We start from the raw sequence: 16915 nt of genomic DNA, 5'->3' as shown, positions 1-16915 counted from the left end.
CTTGTACTAGTAATTTCCTGTATTTACTACTCCTGTCCTAATACACACTACACACGCAACATGTACCTGTAAATAAGTACTATACACTATATCCACTATACTTAAGTACTAACATACACTACACGTACTATGTGACTTGTAATACTACATGTAGCGTATGCTAGTACTATTGGAGAGTACATGTACTGTAGTACATATAACATCTAGTACATGTGGTGTACATTAATACTATGCAGTATCTTAGTAGTAGTGTATATTACTACTATGTTAGTACATGTAGTATCTATTACATGTATTGTGTAGTACATATAGCATCTAGTACATGTAGTGTATATTATTACTTTGTTAATAGATGTAGTATCAAGTACATGTAGTGTATATTAGTACTATGTTAGTACATGTAGTATCTAGTACATGTTGTGTATATTACTACTATGTTAGTACATGTAGTATCTAGTACATGTTGTGTATATCAGTCATCCCCAACCACCATGCCGCGGCCGTGGCCCAATTATAACCGGGCCGCAGAATAATTTTTTATTCATTTTTTTTCTTAAATCAAAATAAAAAACACAATATACACTTACAATTAGTGCACTGACCACAAAAACCTCCCTTTTTCATGACAAAGAAAAAAAGAAAAAAAAAAGAAAAAAGGACCGCCCATCCACCTCCCCACCTCCCCACCTCCCCACCCAGGCCGCGGGACAAATTATTAAGCGTTGACCGGTCCGCAGATACAAAAAGGTTGGGGACCACTGGTGTATATCACTACTATGTTAGTACATGTAGAGTCTAGTACATGTAGTGTATATTACTACTATGTTAGTACATGTAGAGTCTAGTACATGTAGTGTATATTACTACTATGTTAGTACATGTAGAGTCTAGTACATGTAGTGTATATTACTACTATGTTAGTACATGTAGAGTCTAGTAAATGTAGTGTATATTACTACTATGTTAGTACATGTAGAGTCTAGTACATGTAGTGTATATTACTACTATGTTAGTACATGTAGAGTCTAGTACATGTAGTGAATATTTCTACTATGTTAGTACATGTAGAGTCTAGTACATGTAGTGAATATTACTACTATGTTAGTACATGTAGAGTCTAGTACATGTAGTGTATATTACTACTATGTTAGTACATGTAGAGTCTAGTACATGTAGTGAATATTTCTACTATGTTAGTACATGTAGAGTCTAGTAAATGTAGTGTATATTACTACTATGTTAGTACATGTAGAGTCTAGTACATGTAGTGTATATTACTACTATGTTAGTACATGTAGAGTCTAGTACATGTAGTGAATATTTCTACTATGTTAGTACATGTAGAGTCTAGTACATGTAGTGAATATTACTACTACGTTAGTACATGTAGAGTCTAGTACATGTAGTGTATGTTACTACTATGTTAGTACATGTAGAGTCTAGTACATGTAGTGTATATTACTACTATGTTAGTACATGTAGAGTCTAGTACATCTAGTGAATATTACTACTATGTTAGTACATGTAGAGTCTAGTACATGTAGTGTATATTACTACTATGTTAGTACATGTAGAGTCTAGTACATGTAGTGTATATTACTACTATGTTAGTACATGTAGAGTCTAGTACATGTAGTGTATATTACTACTATGTTAGTACATGTAGAGTCTAGTAAATGTAGTGTATATTACTACTATGTTAGTACATGTAGAGTCTAGTACATGTAGTGTATATTACTACTATGTTAGTACATATAGTGTCTAGTACATGTAGTGTATATTACTACTATGTTAGTACATGTAGAGTCTAGTAAATGTAGTGTATATTACTACTATGTTAGTACATGTAGAGTGTAGTAGATGTAGTGTATATTACAACTATCTTAGTACATGTAGTATCTAGTACATGTATTATAAAGTACATATAGTATGTAGTACATGTAGTGTATATTACTACTATGTTAGTACATGTAGTATCTAGTACATGTATTATGTTGTACATATAGCATCTACTACATGTAGTGTATATTACTACTATGTTAGTACATGCAATATCTAGTATATGAAGTGTATATTACTACTATGTTAGTACATGTAGTATCTAGTACATGTAGCGTATATTACTACTGTGCTAGTACATGTAGCATCGAGTACATGTAGTGTATTACTACTACGTTAGCACATGTACTATGTAGTAGTACTGTATATTACTACTATGTTAGTACATGTAGTACCTAGTACATGTAGTGTATATTACTACTATGTTAGTACATGTAGCATCTAGTACATGTAGTGTATATTAGTACTATGTTTAAACTTGTAGTATCTAGTACATTTAGTGTATATTACTACTATGTTAGTACATGTAGCATCAAGTACATGTAGTGTATTACTACTATGTTAATACATGTAGAGTCTAGTACATGTAGTATATATTACTACTATGTTAGTACATGTAGAATCGAGTACATGTAGTGTATTACTACTACGCTAGTACATGTAGTATCTAGTACATGTAGTGTATTACTACTGCGTTAGCACATGTAGTATCAAGTATATGTAGTGTATATTACCACTATGTTAGTACATGTAGAGTCTAGTACATGTAGTGTATATTACTACTATGTTAGTACATGTAGAGTCTAGTACATGTAGTGTATATTACTATAATGTTGGTATATGTAGTATCTAGTAAATGTAGTGTATATTACTCCTATGCTAGTACATGTAGTGTCTAGTACATGTAGTTTATATTAGTACTAAGTTAGTACATATAGCATCGAGTACATGTAGTTATTAGTACTATGTTAGTACATTGAATATCTAGTACATATAGTGTATATTATTACTATGCTAGTACATTAGTATCTGGTAATTGTAGTGTATAGTACATGTAGCATTTAGTACATGTAGTGTATATTAGTACTGTTAGAACATGCAGTATCTAGTAGATGTAGTGTATATTACTAATATGTTAGTACTTGTGGTATCTAGTACATGCAGTGTGTATTACTGCTATGTTAGTACATTTAGTTTCTTGTGCATGTATTGTGTAGTATATATAGCATCTAGTACATGTAGTGTATATTAGTACTGTTAGAACATGCAGTATCTAGTAGATGTAGTGTATATTACTAATATGTTAGTACTTGTGGTATCTAGTACATGCAGTGTGTATTACTGCTATGTTAGTACATTTAGTTTCTTGTGCATGTATTGTGTAGTATATATAGCATCTAGTACATGTAGTGTATATTACTACTATGTTAGTACTTGTAGTATCTAGTACATGTAGTGTATATTACTTCTATGTTAGTACATGTAGTACCTAGAACATGTCATGTATAGTACATTACGCATCAAGTATATGTAGTGTATATTAGTACTATGTTAGTACATGTAGTATCTAGCATATGTAGTGTATACTACTACTAATTTAGTACATGTAGTATATAGTACATTTAGCATCTAGTACATCTAATGTATATTAGTACTATGTTTGTACATGTAGTATCTAGTACATGTAGTGTATACTACTACTAAGTTACTACATGCAGTATCTAGTACACTAGTGTATAGTACATTTAGCGTCTAGGACATGTAGTTTATTTTTGTATTGTTAGTACATGTAGTATCTAGTACATGTAGTGTATATTAGTACTTTTAGTGCATGCAGTATCTAGTACATGTAGTGTATATTACTACTATGTTAGTACATGCAGTATGGAGTAGCTGTAGTACCTCTGCTGAATATCAGGGGGTCAAAGGTGGGAGAATTGAACATGAAGATGAACAACAAATTGCAAGCCTTTCTTTGATCGTGAAGCCGGTTTTATTTTATTACATTTTTTTAATGCTTTTATTTTACAACCTTTTTTTTTTAAATGCTTTTATTTGATGACATTTTCCATCCCACACTTGAGGAAAAGACAATCAAACATTGAACACATGAATATTTCACAGGAGGCTGGCCTGCTCTCTACGAGGAAGCGAAACGCTTCCTATTGGTCAAGCTGCCTGTCAATCACATTTTCAGCCAATGGGATGCGTGGGATTGGTCAGCCAGCGTGTATGAGACCAATTTGTGTGTGTGTGTGTGTGTGTGTGTGTGTTGTGTCGGCGAGTGTGCGCGTGAAGACACAGAGGGACAAAGCGATCTAAGTTGAGCCAGCGGTTGCCATGGTAACGGAGGGGGTTGGGGGAGCCCGCCCTCCTCGCCGCGGTCTCTAGAAGGCGGGCGCCACCGGTCTGTGCTGCTGCGTGAGCTTCTGGGGGTCCAGGGTTTCGGTGAAGGGCGGGGCCTGGTAGGGCTTGGTGGTCACGATGGTGGCGCCGTTGGCGATGGGGTAGGGCGTGGCGTGGGCGTGGCCGGGGGCGGGGTCCAGGTGCTGCCAGGTGAACAGGTTGGCGTGGGAGCCGGACAAATAGCGGCGCAGCGCGCTCAGCGTCAGGACCGCCTGGGGGTTGGAACGGCACGTTAGCGTGTTAGCATTAGCATCGGCTCATACCTGGCAACCATGTGACCTCATCCAGCCAATCAATGAGCAGAAGTAATAAAATAACACCAGTCATCGATCTTTACGAAGTGAGATTTAACGTCAACAATGTTGGTCTTTTCTTCTAATTTAGTCAAGTCATTTACAGAAGCAGCTACACAACAGCTAAGCACACAATCGCACGCCGGCTCGACATATGTCAGGGGTAGGGAACCTAAGGCTCTAGAGCCAGATGTGGCTCTTTTGATGACTGCATCTGGCTCTCCGATAAATCTTAGCTGACATTGCTTAACACGATAATCATGAATAATTTCGCTGGTAATCACAGTGCGAAAAATAACGTGCAAAATATAAAACATTCTCATGCATTTAAATCCATCCATCCGTTTTCTACCGCACCTGTTCAAGAAGTCGCATTAATGGTAAGAAGTATTTTATGTCACGATGGGGGGTCGCAGCTTGCTGCAGGCTCGTTCCCCCAGGAAGGCAGACGGACTACTCGGGACATGGAATTTAGGTAAAAACATGATTTAATTTAAACTAAAAAAAGATACAAACAAAAATCGCTCACAGTGGAGGCACAACTTGGGCTAAGGTACAAAGCTAACGCATAAACAGACTATGAACATAAATCAAACAAAACTTACTTGGCATGGCATGAAGCACGAAACTATGGCAAGGCATGAAACAAGTCAGCACAGAGCAAGAAAAGATCACATTGACGCCAGGGCGACTGACTGGCAAAGACGTGCTTAAATACTGCCTCTGAATAGTACTCGGAAGCAGGTGAGCAGGTGTTTTGTCCACCAGAGACAGGTGGACAAAATGAGTAACCAAGGAAATCAGACAAGGGAGTGGAAAAAAACAGGAACTTAAAGAGTCCAAAGGACAAACAGCACTTAACATGATCAACAGACATGACATTTTATTTATTATTAGTTAGCTTCAGAATAACAATGTTATTAAAAAGAATAAGAGGCTTATTATACTCTATAAATGTTGGTCTTACTTAGAAATGCACGCATTTAGTTGTATTCAGTGTTCAAAAATATTATATGGCTCTCACGGAAATACATTTTGAAATATTTGGCTTTCGTGGCTCTCTCAGCCAAAAAGGTTCCCGACCCCTGACATATGTGATAATAATTGCACAATATTGTGGTGTAAATAAGAACATTTGTCAATATAAACAAGTATTAAATCCTTATAGCTCACACGTACTAAGTCTCCAAGGCAGTATGTGAAAGTCTCCAGTAACAAATGTGTCCGCATCATTCAACTTACAGGAATTCAGAATCATTGTGGCTGAAAAACGAGAAAAAGGATGACTTCAACTTAAAGACAGCATAAGTCCATTGCGGACATGTAATGATAAAAAGGTGTTTCAACTCTTCTGTAATACTCCACACTACAAAATAGTACAATTATGTAGGATTCCTGTCGATATCGTATCGGATCAGTTTTGGTATCGGCCCAATACTCAAGGCTAAAGTTGTATCAGGACACGCCTACTTTCAATACTTTCAATTATTTGTTTTGCAATACAATTTAGAGCGACTTCAAGTCAAATGATTTAATTAAAATAATGTAAGAAATATTTGTGTAATATTTCCTTAGCAACACATGAATGTATTTTAATTCTATTATACACATTGAAAATTCTATTAAAGCCTTTCATTTGTTGCATTTTAAAGTCAAGACCTCAAAAGTAGAGTTTCTTTCCTTTGTTCCCCTTTTTATTTTCGTCTTTTTTTTTTAATTTTTCCATTTTTTCCCTTTTTCCCATTGTTTTCCCCATATTTTTCCGTTCCCCTTTTTCTTCAATTTTTTAAACAATTTTTCTCCTTTCCCATTTTTTTTTCTCTTTGTTCCTCTTTTTATGTCTATTTTTTTATATTTTTATATTTCCCCCCTTTTCCCCTTTTTTAATATTTTTTCCATTTTTTCTTTATAACTTCCCCCTTTTTATTTTCTTTTTTCCCCTTTTTTCCATCTTTTCCCCTTTGTTCCTCTTTTTGTTTAATTTTTTCTTAATTTTTAATTATTTTCCCTTTTCTCATTTTTCCCTACTTTTTTCCCTCTTTTTCCCCTTTTTCTTTTATTTTTTTAAACTGTAAAATGTTTTCACCTTTCCCATTTTTATCGTTATTTTTCCCTGAGTTTCCTTTTTTCTTTTCCTTTTATGTCTTTTTAAAATGTTCCCCCTTTTCCCATTTTTCCCATTTTTTCTTTATAACTTTTTATTTTATTTTTCCCCCATTTTTCCATCTTTTTCCCTTTCCCATTTTTTCCCTTTGTTCCCCTTTTTGTTTAATTTTTTTAAATGTTTCCTTTTTTTTCCCCTTTTTGATTTTTTCGCCATTTTTTTCCTTTTTTCCCCTTTTTCTTCTATTTTTTTTAATTGTTAAACTTTTTCCCCTTTCCCGTTTTTATCTTTACTTTTCCCTGTGTTCTCTTTTTACTTTTACTTTTTTTAAAAAATGTTTCCCTTTTTTCCCCCATGTTTTTCTTTATAACTTACTTCCCCTTTCTATTTTATTTTTTCATTTTTCCATTTTTTTCCCCTTTCACATTTTTCCCCATTTTTTTTCCCTTTCTTCCCTTTTTCTTTTCTTTTTTTTTAATTGTTAAACTTTTTCCCCTTTCCCATTTGTATCTTTATTTTTCCCCATGTTCCCTTTTTCTTTTCCTTTTTTTCCTTTTGAAATTTTCCCCCTTTTCCCATTTTTTTCATTTTTTTCCATTTTTTCTTTATAACTTCCCCCCCTTTTTATTTTCTTTTTTTCCCCCATTTTTCCATTTTTTCCGTTTCCCAATTTTCCCTTTGTTCCCCTTTTTGTTTAATTTTTTAATTGTTAAAATATGTTCCCCTTTCCCAATTTTTAAAAATGTTTTCCCTTTGATCCCCTTTTTCGTTTCCTTTTTTATTTTTCCCCCCTTTTCCCATTTTTTTATTTTTTTTTCAATTTTTTCTTTATAACTTCCCCCCCTTTTTTTCTTCTTTTTTTCTCACATTGTAGAGCAATATGAGCAATTTTGTTTTGTAAAAGCAGATTTCATCCACTCAAACCACCTAATATATGACATCATCAAACATATCATTACATACGAATACGTAATACAGTAGGTCCTCACCCACGTGAGGACGGAGAAGAAGCAAAAAGCGATGGTTGCCCGGGCGGCGTCGGAGCCTTGCGACAGCGGCAGCTCATCGGGAGACGTCGCCTGCCACTGATTGGTCAGGAAGCAGAAGGCGACGAACCACAGGAAGCTGGCCAGGCCTGTGGGGGCGGGGCCAAGAAAAAGCCGTTGACTGTTTACACTATAGAGTGTTTGACTAATGTCATAGCAATCCTCAGATAGCACGCAAATGTGTAGCGGATGAATCAGAGAAGTCTGATTGGACGGTTAGTAAAGGCTTTGATCTTCCAGCTAGACCGTGACGTCATCATTGGATGTCGCTTCCATGGCGCAGAAATCCGATAATTCGTAACAAGCTACACCAACCCCTAAAAAGATGCAAATGTTCATCTTTGATTGACCACAATCGCAGAAATGAAGTGCAAATGCTCCAAAAAAGAACGTCTTTGATACGAAATTACCGAATATTTGGCTACTGATTGTAAAAAAAATATATATATGTATATATATAGATAATATGGCAAAAAAAATATCTGGCAGCTCATTCGCCAGAATTTTCTCGTAAAAATGTACGATGTTATTTACGCGGAATTACTTTCAATTTGAAAAACGGTAAAATACAGTGTGAAATCTAACATTAACATGTTAACATTAGCATGCTAACCTTTTTAGCTAAGCTTGCCGCCGTCTGCATCTGAGTCGTATAACTTGGCACTTGACACATGCTAACTGTTTGCATGCTAACCTTTTTTGCCAATTTTGCAGCCGAACACAGCAGAGTCATATAACTTGGTGTTTGACACATGCTAACTGTTAGCATGCAAACTTTTCTTGCCAATTTTGCAGGCGAACACCGAAAAGTCATATAACTTGGTGTTTGACACGTGCTAACTGTTAGCATGCTAACTTTTTTAGTCAATTTTGCAGCCGAACACCGCAAAGTCATATATCTTGGTGTTTGACACATGCTAACTGTTAACATGCTAACTTTTCTCGCCAATTTTGCAGGCGAACACCAAAGAGTCATATAACTTGGTGTTTGACACATGCTAACTGTTAGCATGCTAACTTTTTTAGTCAATTTTGCAGCCAAACACCGCAAAGTCATATATCTTGGTGTTTGACACATGCTAACTGTTGGAAAGCAAACTTTTTTAGTCAATTTAGCAGCCAAAAATCACAATGTCATATAAATTTGTGTTTGACACATGCTAACTGTTAGCATGCTAACTTTTTTAGTCAATTTTGCAGCCGAACACCGCAAAGTCCTATATCTTGGTGTTTGACACATGCTAACTGTTAGCATGCTAACTTTTTTAGTCAATTTTGCAGCCGAACACCGCAAAGTCATATATCTTGGTGTTTGACACATGCTAACTGTTAGCATGCTAACTTTTCTTGCCAATTTTGCAGGCGAACACCGACGAGTCACATAACTTGGTGTTTGACACATGTTAACTGTTAGCATGCAAACTTTTTTAGTCAATTTAGCAGCCAAAAACCGCAGAGTCATATAACTTGGTGGTTGACACATGCTAACTGTTAGCATGCTAACTTTTTTAGTCAATTTTGCAGCCGAACACCACAGAGTCTTATAACTTGGCACTTGAGATATGCTAACTGTTTACATGCTAACCTTTTTTGCTTAACTGTAAGCACAATTGTTATTTCTTTTAGACGATGTTGAAATAAAGTGATAATCCCGATCAATTTTCCTTCCAAAAAAGTCTTAGATTCTTGATGAAATAAGGGTTGGCGAGAAAAAAAAAAGAAGCAAACTTTTTATTATTATTATTATAAAGTGCGATATTTTTGTATGCGTCAGCAGCGATAAAACTAAAACCGAGATCGTCCCTAAAAGTACGCAATTTAAAAAAAATCTTATCGAGTTAGTCTGTTTGAGAACTGCCAAAGATTATTACGCTGTTTTGTCGAAAAATAACATTAATTGCGAATGACACGTTATCTATTGAAAAAGTGCTAATCCCGATCAAAGTCAAAGTCGTAGATTGTTGATGAAAAGTAAGAGTGAAGTTGTTCTAAGCTGTCTTAAATGTTGGCATGATATTATCAGTCGTTTGGTTGCAGAAGAATGTAACATTACTTCTGATGAAACATCGGACGTTGTCGCATATTTACTGAGCGTCATCACCTATTGACGCATTATTCCGATATTTTGTAACCATGGAGTGTTCTGTCCTCGTTTTTATTGCAGAAGACTGTAACATTCCTTCTAATGACACATCGGACGTTGTCGCGCATTCACTGAGGATCATCACCTATTGCCGCATTATTCCGATATTTTGCAACCATAGAGTGTTCGTTCTTCGTTTTTATTGCAGAAGACTATAACATTACTTCTGATGAAACATCGGACGTTGTCGCGCATTTACTGAGCGTCATCACCTATTGTCGCATTATTCGTTATTTTGTAACCATGGAGTATTCTGTCCTCGTTTTTATTGCAGAAGACTATAACATTACTTCTGATGAAACATCGGACTTTGTCGCACATTTACTGAGCGTCACCACCTATTGTCGCATTATTCCGATATTTTGTAACCATGGAGTGTTCTTTCCTCGTTTTTATTGCAGAAGACTGTAACATTACTTCTGATGAAACATCGGACGTTGTTGCACATTTACTGAGCGTCATCACCTATTGTCGCATCATTCCGATATTTTGTAACCATGGAGTGTTCTGTCCTCGTTTTTATGGCAGAAGACTGTAACATTATTTCTGATGAAACATCGGACGTTGTCGCACATTTACTGAGCGTCATCACCTATTGTCGCATTATTCCGATATTTTGTAACCATGGAGTGTTCTGTCCTCGTTTTTATTGCAGAAGACTGTAACATTACTTCTGATGAAACATCGGACGTTGTCGCACATTTACTGAGCGTCATCACCTATTGTCGCATTATTACGATATTTTGTAACCATGGAGTGTTCTGTCCTCGTTTTTATTGCAGAAGACTATAACATTACTTCTGATGAAACATCGGACGTTGTCGCGCATTCACTGAGCGTCATCGGACGTTGTCGCGGATTCACTGAGCGTCATCACCTATTGTCGCATTATTCCGATATTTTGCAACCACGGAGTGTTCTGTCCTCGTTTTTATTGCAGAAGACTGTAAAATTACTTCTGATGAAACATCGGACGTTGTCGCAGATTTACTGAGCGTCACCCCCCATATTGTCGCATTATTCCGATATTTTGTAACCATGGGGTGTTCTGTCCTCGTTTTTATTGCAGAAGACTGTAACATTACTTCTGATGAAACATCGGACGTTGTCGCACATTTACTGAGCGTCATCACCTATTGACGCATTATTCCGATATTTTGTAACCATGGAGTGTTCTGTACTCGTTTTTATTGCAGAAGACTGTAACATTACTTGTGATGAAACATCGGACGTTGTCGCGCATTCACTGAGCGTCATCACCTATTGTCGCATTATTCCGATATTTTGCAACCATAGAGTGTTCGTTCTTCGTTTTTATTGCAGAAGACTGTAACATTACTTCTGATTAAACATCGGACGTTGTCGCACATTTACTGAGCGTCATCACCTCTTGTCGCATTATTCCGATATTTTGTAACCGTGGAGTGTTCTGTCCTCGTTTTTATTGCAGAAGACTGTAACATTACTTCTGATGAAACATCGGACGTTGTCGCGCATATACTGAGCGTCATCACCTATTGTCGCATTATTCCGATATTTTGTAACCATGGAGTGTTCTGTCCTCGTTTTTATTACCGGAGAAGACGAGGTCCAGCAGAACGGCGCGCCGTCTGTCCCGCAGGCTGCTGAAGGACGGGAAGTAAGCGTCCAGGACCAGGAAGCAGATGCTACCCAGGAAGCAGGCCACGCCCACCGTGACGCCGTAGTTGCAGGCGTCGGCGTTGTTGTTGAAGACGCAGAGCAAGCGTTCGCTGCCGATGTTGATGTAGCCCTCGTTGACGATGCAGCTGAACACCACGATGGAGAACACCTGCGGGACGACATTCAGTTTTAGGGGGAACGGTCGCTTTTGCTGTCATTTGTGACTTCAAGGGGCGGGGCTTATGCATGTACAGGACAACAGATGCATACGCTATACAGAACTGTCGGGTTCAAAGACTGAGGACATCTATTAAACAAGACAAGAAGCAAGGAATTGAACAGAGACAGAATTCAATTTTACTCCATTGAGGAGAGCGCGTGCACCTGTAAATTTGTAAGTGAAGTGAAGTGAATTATATTTATAGAGCGCTTTTTCTCTAGTGACTCAAAGCGGTTTTACATAGTAAAACCCAATATCTAAGTTACATTTAAACCAATGCGGGTGGCACTGGGAGCAGGTGGTTAAAGTGTCTTGCCCTAGGACACAACGGCAGTGACTAGGATGGCGGAAGCGGGGATCAAACCTGCAACCCTCAAGTTGCTGGCACGGCCACTCTACCTTTACCGCCCCACAGTACAGTGTTCCACCACGTTCTGACGAAAGATTGTACGCCTCCTCTTTTATTTGGACTTTCCCTGATTACATGGCAACAGCCGTTTCTAAGGGAAGGGGGTCGTAAACAGCCGCTGCTCTTCGTTACAAATCAGTTTAAAGAAAAGGTGCCTGGAGGGGAGTCAGGTCCTGCTTCACTTTGTAGATCTCAGGTGAAGACAAAATCTTCCTGTGGATTATAAGAAACTGACGCCTTCATGTTGCTTCCCATCGTACACAGTGGAGTTTTACAAGCCTCCTGCTTGGTAGGATCAAAGACATCTTTTGTCCTCCCGCAGGGCGAGCTGAACTCAATGTAACACAAGTTTTGTGATAACTTAGATACAATTATTCCGACAAGAACAACACAAACAAACTCTACTTTAATGCAAAGACTTCAAACGTCGTATTGATTTGGACTTTTTAAAGGCACAGACCCGACGTTTTAAGTATGCCCTGCGGTATACGCCGTAGTCGTCCGGGACCAATCTTTTCTAGATGTCACGTCTATGGGATCATGTTTTGTTTTGGTCATGTTCAGTTTTGTTTTTTGGACAATCAGTTCCTATTTTTGCACTTCTTGGTTTGTTTTGTTACCATAGCAACTCATTAGTTTCACCTGTCATGTCACGCATCTGTTCATCACCTGCATTATTTAAACCCGTAGTTGCCAGGTGGTCAGCCTGGCGACTTTATCTCTACTCCCTTCATGCCATGCCTGTTAACCACACTGTCCATAGTTTCCCTTCTGCCCATTCCACGTAAGTTTTTTTTATTTTTTATGTCACAGTTATTGAGTTTTGTCTTTTGTCCATAGTCATGCCTTTGTGCTAGTTTTTGTTTTCAGTAGTCAAGTTTGTTCTCCGCCATTGTGCGCGCCTTTTGTTAGTTATAGTGTTAAAAATAAAGGATGTACTTACATTCACGTCTTGCTCGTGCCAACTTTCCTTTGCATTCCCGGAAAAAAAAAAACCCAAAGTCCATGTATTGACACGAGATGCTTTTGTAAAGGCAAAGTTCTGATACATACCTTGAATTGTACTCTTATTGGAGTGAGCTATTGGGACAAAAAGCATATTAAATGCGCATTTTTCCAAATGAAGTTCTACACAGGACCATGAAAAGTCGTTGTTTTTATTAAAGTTACATATTTTTGGATATAGCTTTAAGAAATAGTAATTAACGTTGGTATTACGGGTCAGAGTGATGTTTTGAAAATATAATATAGAATTACGACATTGAACTTGGAAAAAGCATTGTATGAAAATACGTATTGTGTCATTAGTGGTGGGGGTGTCAAACTCATTTTAGATGGGGGGGCCACTTGGAGAAAAATCTACTCCCAAGTGGTAAAATCACGGAAGAATAACTTAAAAATAAAGACAACTTCAGATTGCTTTCTTTTTTTATTCCTAGTCCTTCACTCTCACTTTCCTCATCCACAAATCATTCATCCTCGCTCAAATTAATGGGGAAATCGTCGTTTTCTCGGACGGAATCGCTCTCGCTGCTGGTGGCCATGATTGTAAACAATGTTCAGATGTGAGGAGCTCTACAACCAGTGACCTCATGCGCACATCGTCTGCTACTTCCGGTACAGGCAAGGCTTTTTTAACAGCACCAAAAGTTGCAAACTTTATCGTGGATGTTCTCTACTAAATCCTTTCAGCAAAAATATGGCAATATCGCGAAATTATCAAGTATGACACATAGAATGGACCTGCTATCCCCGTTTAAATAAGAAAATCTCATTTCAGTAGGCCTTTAGTGGCTGTAAGCTATGTAATCATCACAAATATTAAGACATTTTAAATAAAAGTAGTTCTTGAAATATTTCAGTCGACAAGTTTTGGAATTTGACCATTAGAATTGAGTTACTGAAATAAATTAACTTAAAAATAGTTTTATTATTTATAAAAAAAATATTTTTGTATTTGCAAATATTAATGTATTTTTAAGTTTCAAACCCATTATTTTTTGGCTGCAAATATTTTTTTCATTGCAAATATAAATATATTTTTTATTTCAAATCCATGTTTTTTTTTGATTGCATGAAAGTACACTTTTCTCTTTAAAGTCTACATATAAAACAGTGATAATTAATAAGAATATTGAATTAAAATATATAATATACTACATTTTTCCACTTTCTCCCGCTGAATAATGAACTAATTCATGCTTTTCTCGTTAAAATTCCCCCCCGCATTAGTGGCTGTAAGCTATGTAATCATCAAAAATATTAAGACATTTTAAAAGTAGTTCTTGAAATTTTTCAGTCGACAAGTTTTGGAGTTTGACCATTAGAATCGAGTTACTGAAATAAATTACCTTTAAAATATTTTTATTTATTTGGAAAAAAAAAAAAATTGTATTTGCAAATATTAATGTATTTTAAATTTTCTAATCCATTATTTTTTGGCAGCAAATATTTTTTTCTTTGCAAATATAAATATATTTTTTATTTAAAATCCATGTTTTTTTTTATGCATAAAAGTACACTTTTCTCTTTAAAGTCTACATATAAAACGGTGATAATTAATAAGAATATTGAATTAAAATATATAATATACTACATTTTTCCACTTTCTCCCGCTGAATAATGAACTAATTCATGCTTTTCCGTTAAAATTCCCCCCCGCATTAGTGGCTGTAAGCTATGTAATCATCACAAATATTAAGACATTTTAAAAGTAGTTCTTGAAATATTTCAGTCGACAAGTTTTGGAGTTTGACCATTATAATCGAGTTACTGAAATAAATTAACTTTAAAATATTTTTATTTATTTGGAAAAAATATTTTTTTATTTCGAAATATTAATGTATTTTTAATTTTTTAATCCATTATTTTTTGGCTGCAAATATTTTTTCTTTGCAAATATAAATATATTTTTTTATTTCAAATCCATGTTTTGTTTGATTACATAAAAGGACAATTTTGTCTTTATGGTCTACATATAAAACGGTGATAATTAATAAGAATATTGAATTAAGATACATAATATACTACATTTTTCCACTTTCCCCTGCTGAATAATGAACTAATTCATGCTTTTCCCATTAAAATTCATTGCTGTGGATGTCCGCCACATCTGGGGACAAAAGATGCTTTCAGGAACACAAAATAAAAACGTTAACGGCAGTTGTTGGCTCACCTTGCAGCGTCTGAGATGCTGCAAGAATTGTGATTAAATGCAATAATTGTGCGTCTGTTCCGAGGCGACCGCGAAGCCGCGGAGAGACAAAAGAGACGCAGGCCTTCCTCCATGAAAGAAGGACAAGATCGCAGGTGCTCATACCCACGACAGAAGCCTCAAGATGGTCCGAGGATGCGTGAAGAAGGCGACCGGGTCGAAGGCGATGTTCCCGGCCTTGGCGGCACCGAAGGCGGCCGCTGGCTCCATCGCCGACTCGCAGCCCTGCGCTCCGCCGGCGTTAGCGGTGCTGCTGCTGTTCTTTGACCGCGGAGAGACGCAGACGAGGCGGCCACAAAGCAGCTGGATGCAGCCTCTTCTTCATCCTCCTCCTCCTCCTCCTCCTGCAGCCACACTATGACGTCACTCCCAGACTGCTGCTTATTCACAAACTTTCATTTACATTTTTCCCACATTTTTCAAGTTTTCTGTAATCTGAGTGAGCAATAGACCTGTTGATTTATACTAAAATGCAATAATAAACATTAAAAAAAGTACTTTTTCATGTTTTAATGTTTTTTTCGGTTTAATATAAAATTCATTAAATATGCATAATAATGATCACATAATGACTAAATAAAGATATTTTTAGATGTCTGTTTTATTGTATTAACATTAGTAATAAATAACGTGATAAAAGATGCAATAATTTTAATTGTTATCAACATTATTCTCAAATTATTCATTATATTATTACAATAATATTAATTTGCTGTTTTATTTTCAACCATCGATGTAAAATACAGTATGAACATATCTTAGGATCAGGTTATCATAACAAAGTCTCTGTCAGGCTTTCCCCTGACAGTTTGTCCATGTTTTAGTTTTTTCCTCTGCATTTGTCTGTTTCCTCTATGTTTAGTATCTCCTGTCCTTAGTTCCTGTCTAGTGCTATTATTTTGGTTCAGCTTCCTGTTTGTCTCCCTGTGTCCTGTTTCCACTCAGCTGCGGCTGATTGGCATCTGGTCACACCTGTTGTCAATCAGCCAGCTCCTACTTTACCTGCTTTGTTCCTCCAGTCAGTGCTGGATCATTGTATTGTCTTTGCCACATATCACTCTTGTCGTGCTACATGTCGTGTCGTTTTGTTATAGCTGCTACATTTTGTCCTGGTCGTCGTAGCGGTAAGCTGTTTCTGTTAGCATTAGTCATTTCCAGTTTTTTCTGTTTGCTATCCACTAGCTTCCATGCTAAAGTTCCTTTTTGTTTTTTAGCTTCCAGTGCTAGCTCCCTTAGTTTGTTATCCGCCCATGTGCGTGCTTTTTGTTTGTTCTTGTTTAGTTTGAATTAAATCATGTTTTGGTGTTCTATACCTGCCTCCGTCTCTGCATCTTGGGGTTCGACAACAAATAACTCTGACAGTCTCAATAATCAAAATTAACAGTGCAAAAAATAATTATAATGAACATCATGAAATATTATTTATCTAAAAATAAGTTGGGGATAGGTTGATTGGCAACACTAAATTGTCCCTAGTGTGTGAATGTGAGTGTGAATGTTGTCTGTCTATCTGAGTTGGCCCTGCGATGAGTTGGCGACTTGTCCAGGGTGTACGCCGCCTTCCGCCCGATTGTAGCTGAGATAGGCACCAGCGCCCCCC

At 36.7% G+C, this 16915-nt stretch overlaps 1 protein-coding gene across 1 annotated transcript; it reads right to left on the bottom strand.

Moving 5' to 3' along the window:
• Positions 1 to 3792: 3792 nt before the first annotated feature.
• On the bottom strand, positions 3793 to 15669 carry LOC133560650 (synaptogyrin-3-like). Its single transcript, XM_061913421.1, has 4 exons — positions 15421 to 15669; positions 11407 to 11641; positions 7632 to 7777; positions 3793 to 4457 (listed from the first exon to the last, which is right to left on the bottom strand). The coding sequence occupies exons 1-4, from the start codon at positions 15523 to 15525 to the stop codon at positions 4227 to 4229; spliced, it is 717 nt and encodes a 238-aa protein (XP_061769405.1). The 5' UTR covers positions 15526 to 15669; the 3' UTR covers positions 3793 to 4226.
• Positions 15670 to 16915: the final 1246 nt, after the last annotated feature.

This window comes from Nerophis ophidion, linkage group LG01 (genome assembly GCF_033978795.1).
Source record: "Nerophis ophidion isolate RoL-2023_Sa linkage group LG01, RoL_Noph_v1.0, whole genome shotgun sequence".
Lineage (NCBI taxonomy): Eukaryota > Metazoa > Chordata > Actinopteri > Syngnathiformes > Syngnathidae > Nerophis > Nerophis ophidion.
This window is presented reverse-complemented; position numbering and strand designations above follow the sequence as displayed.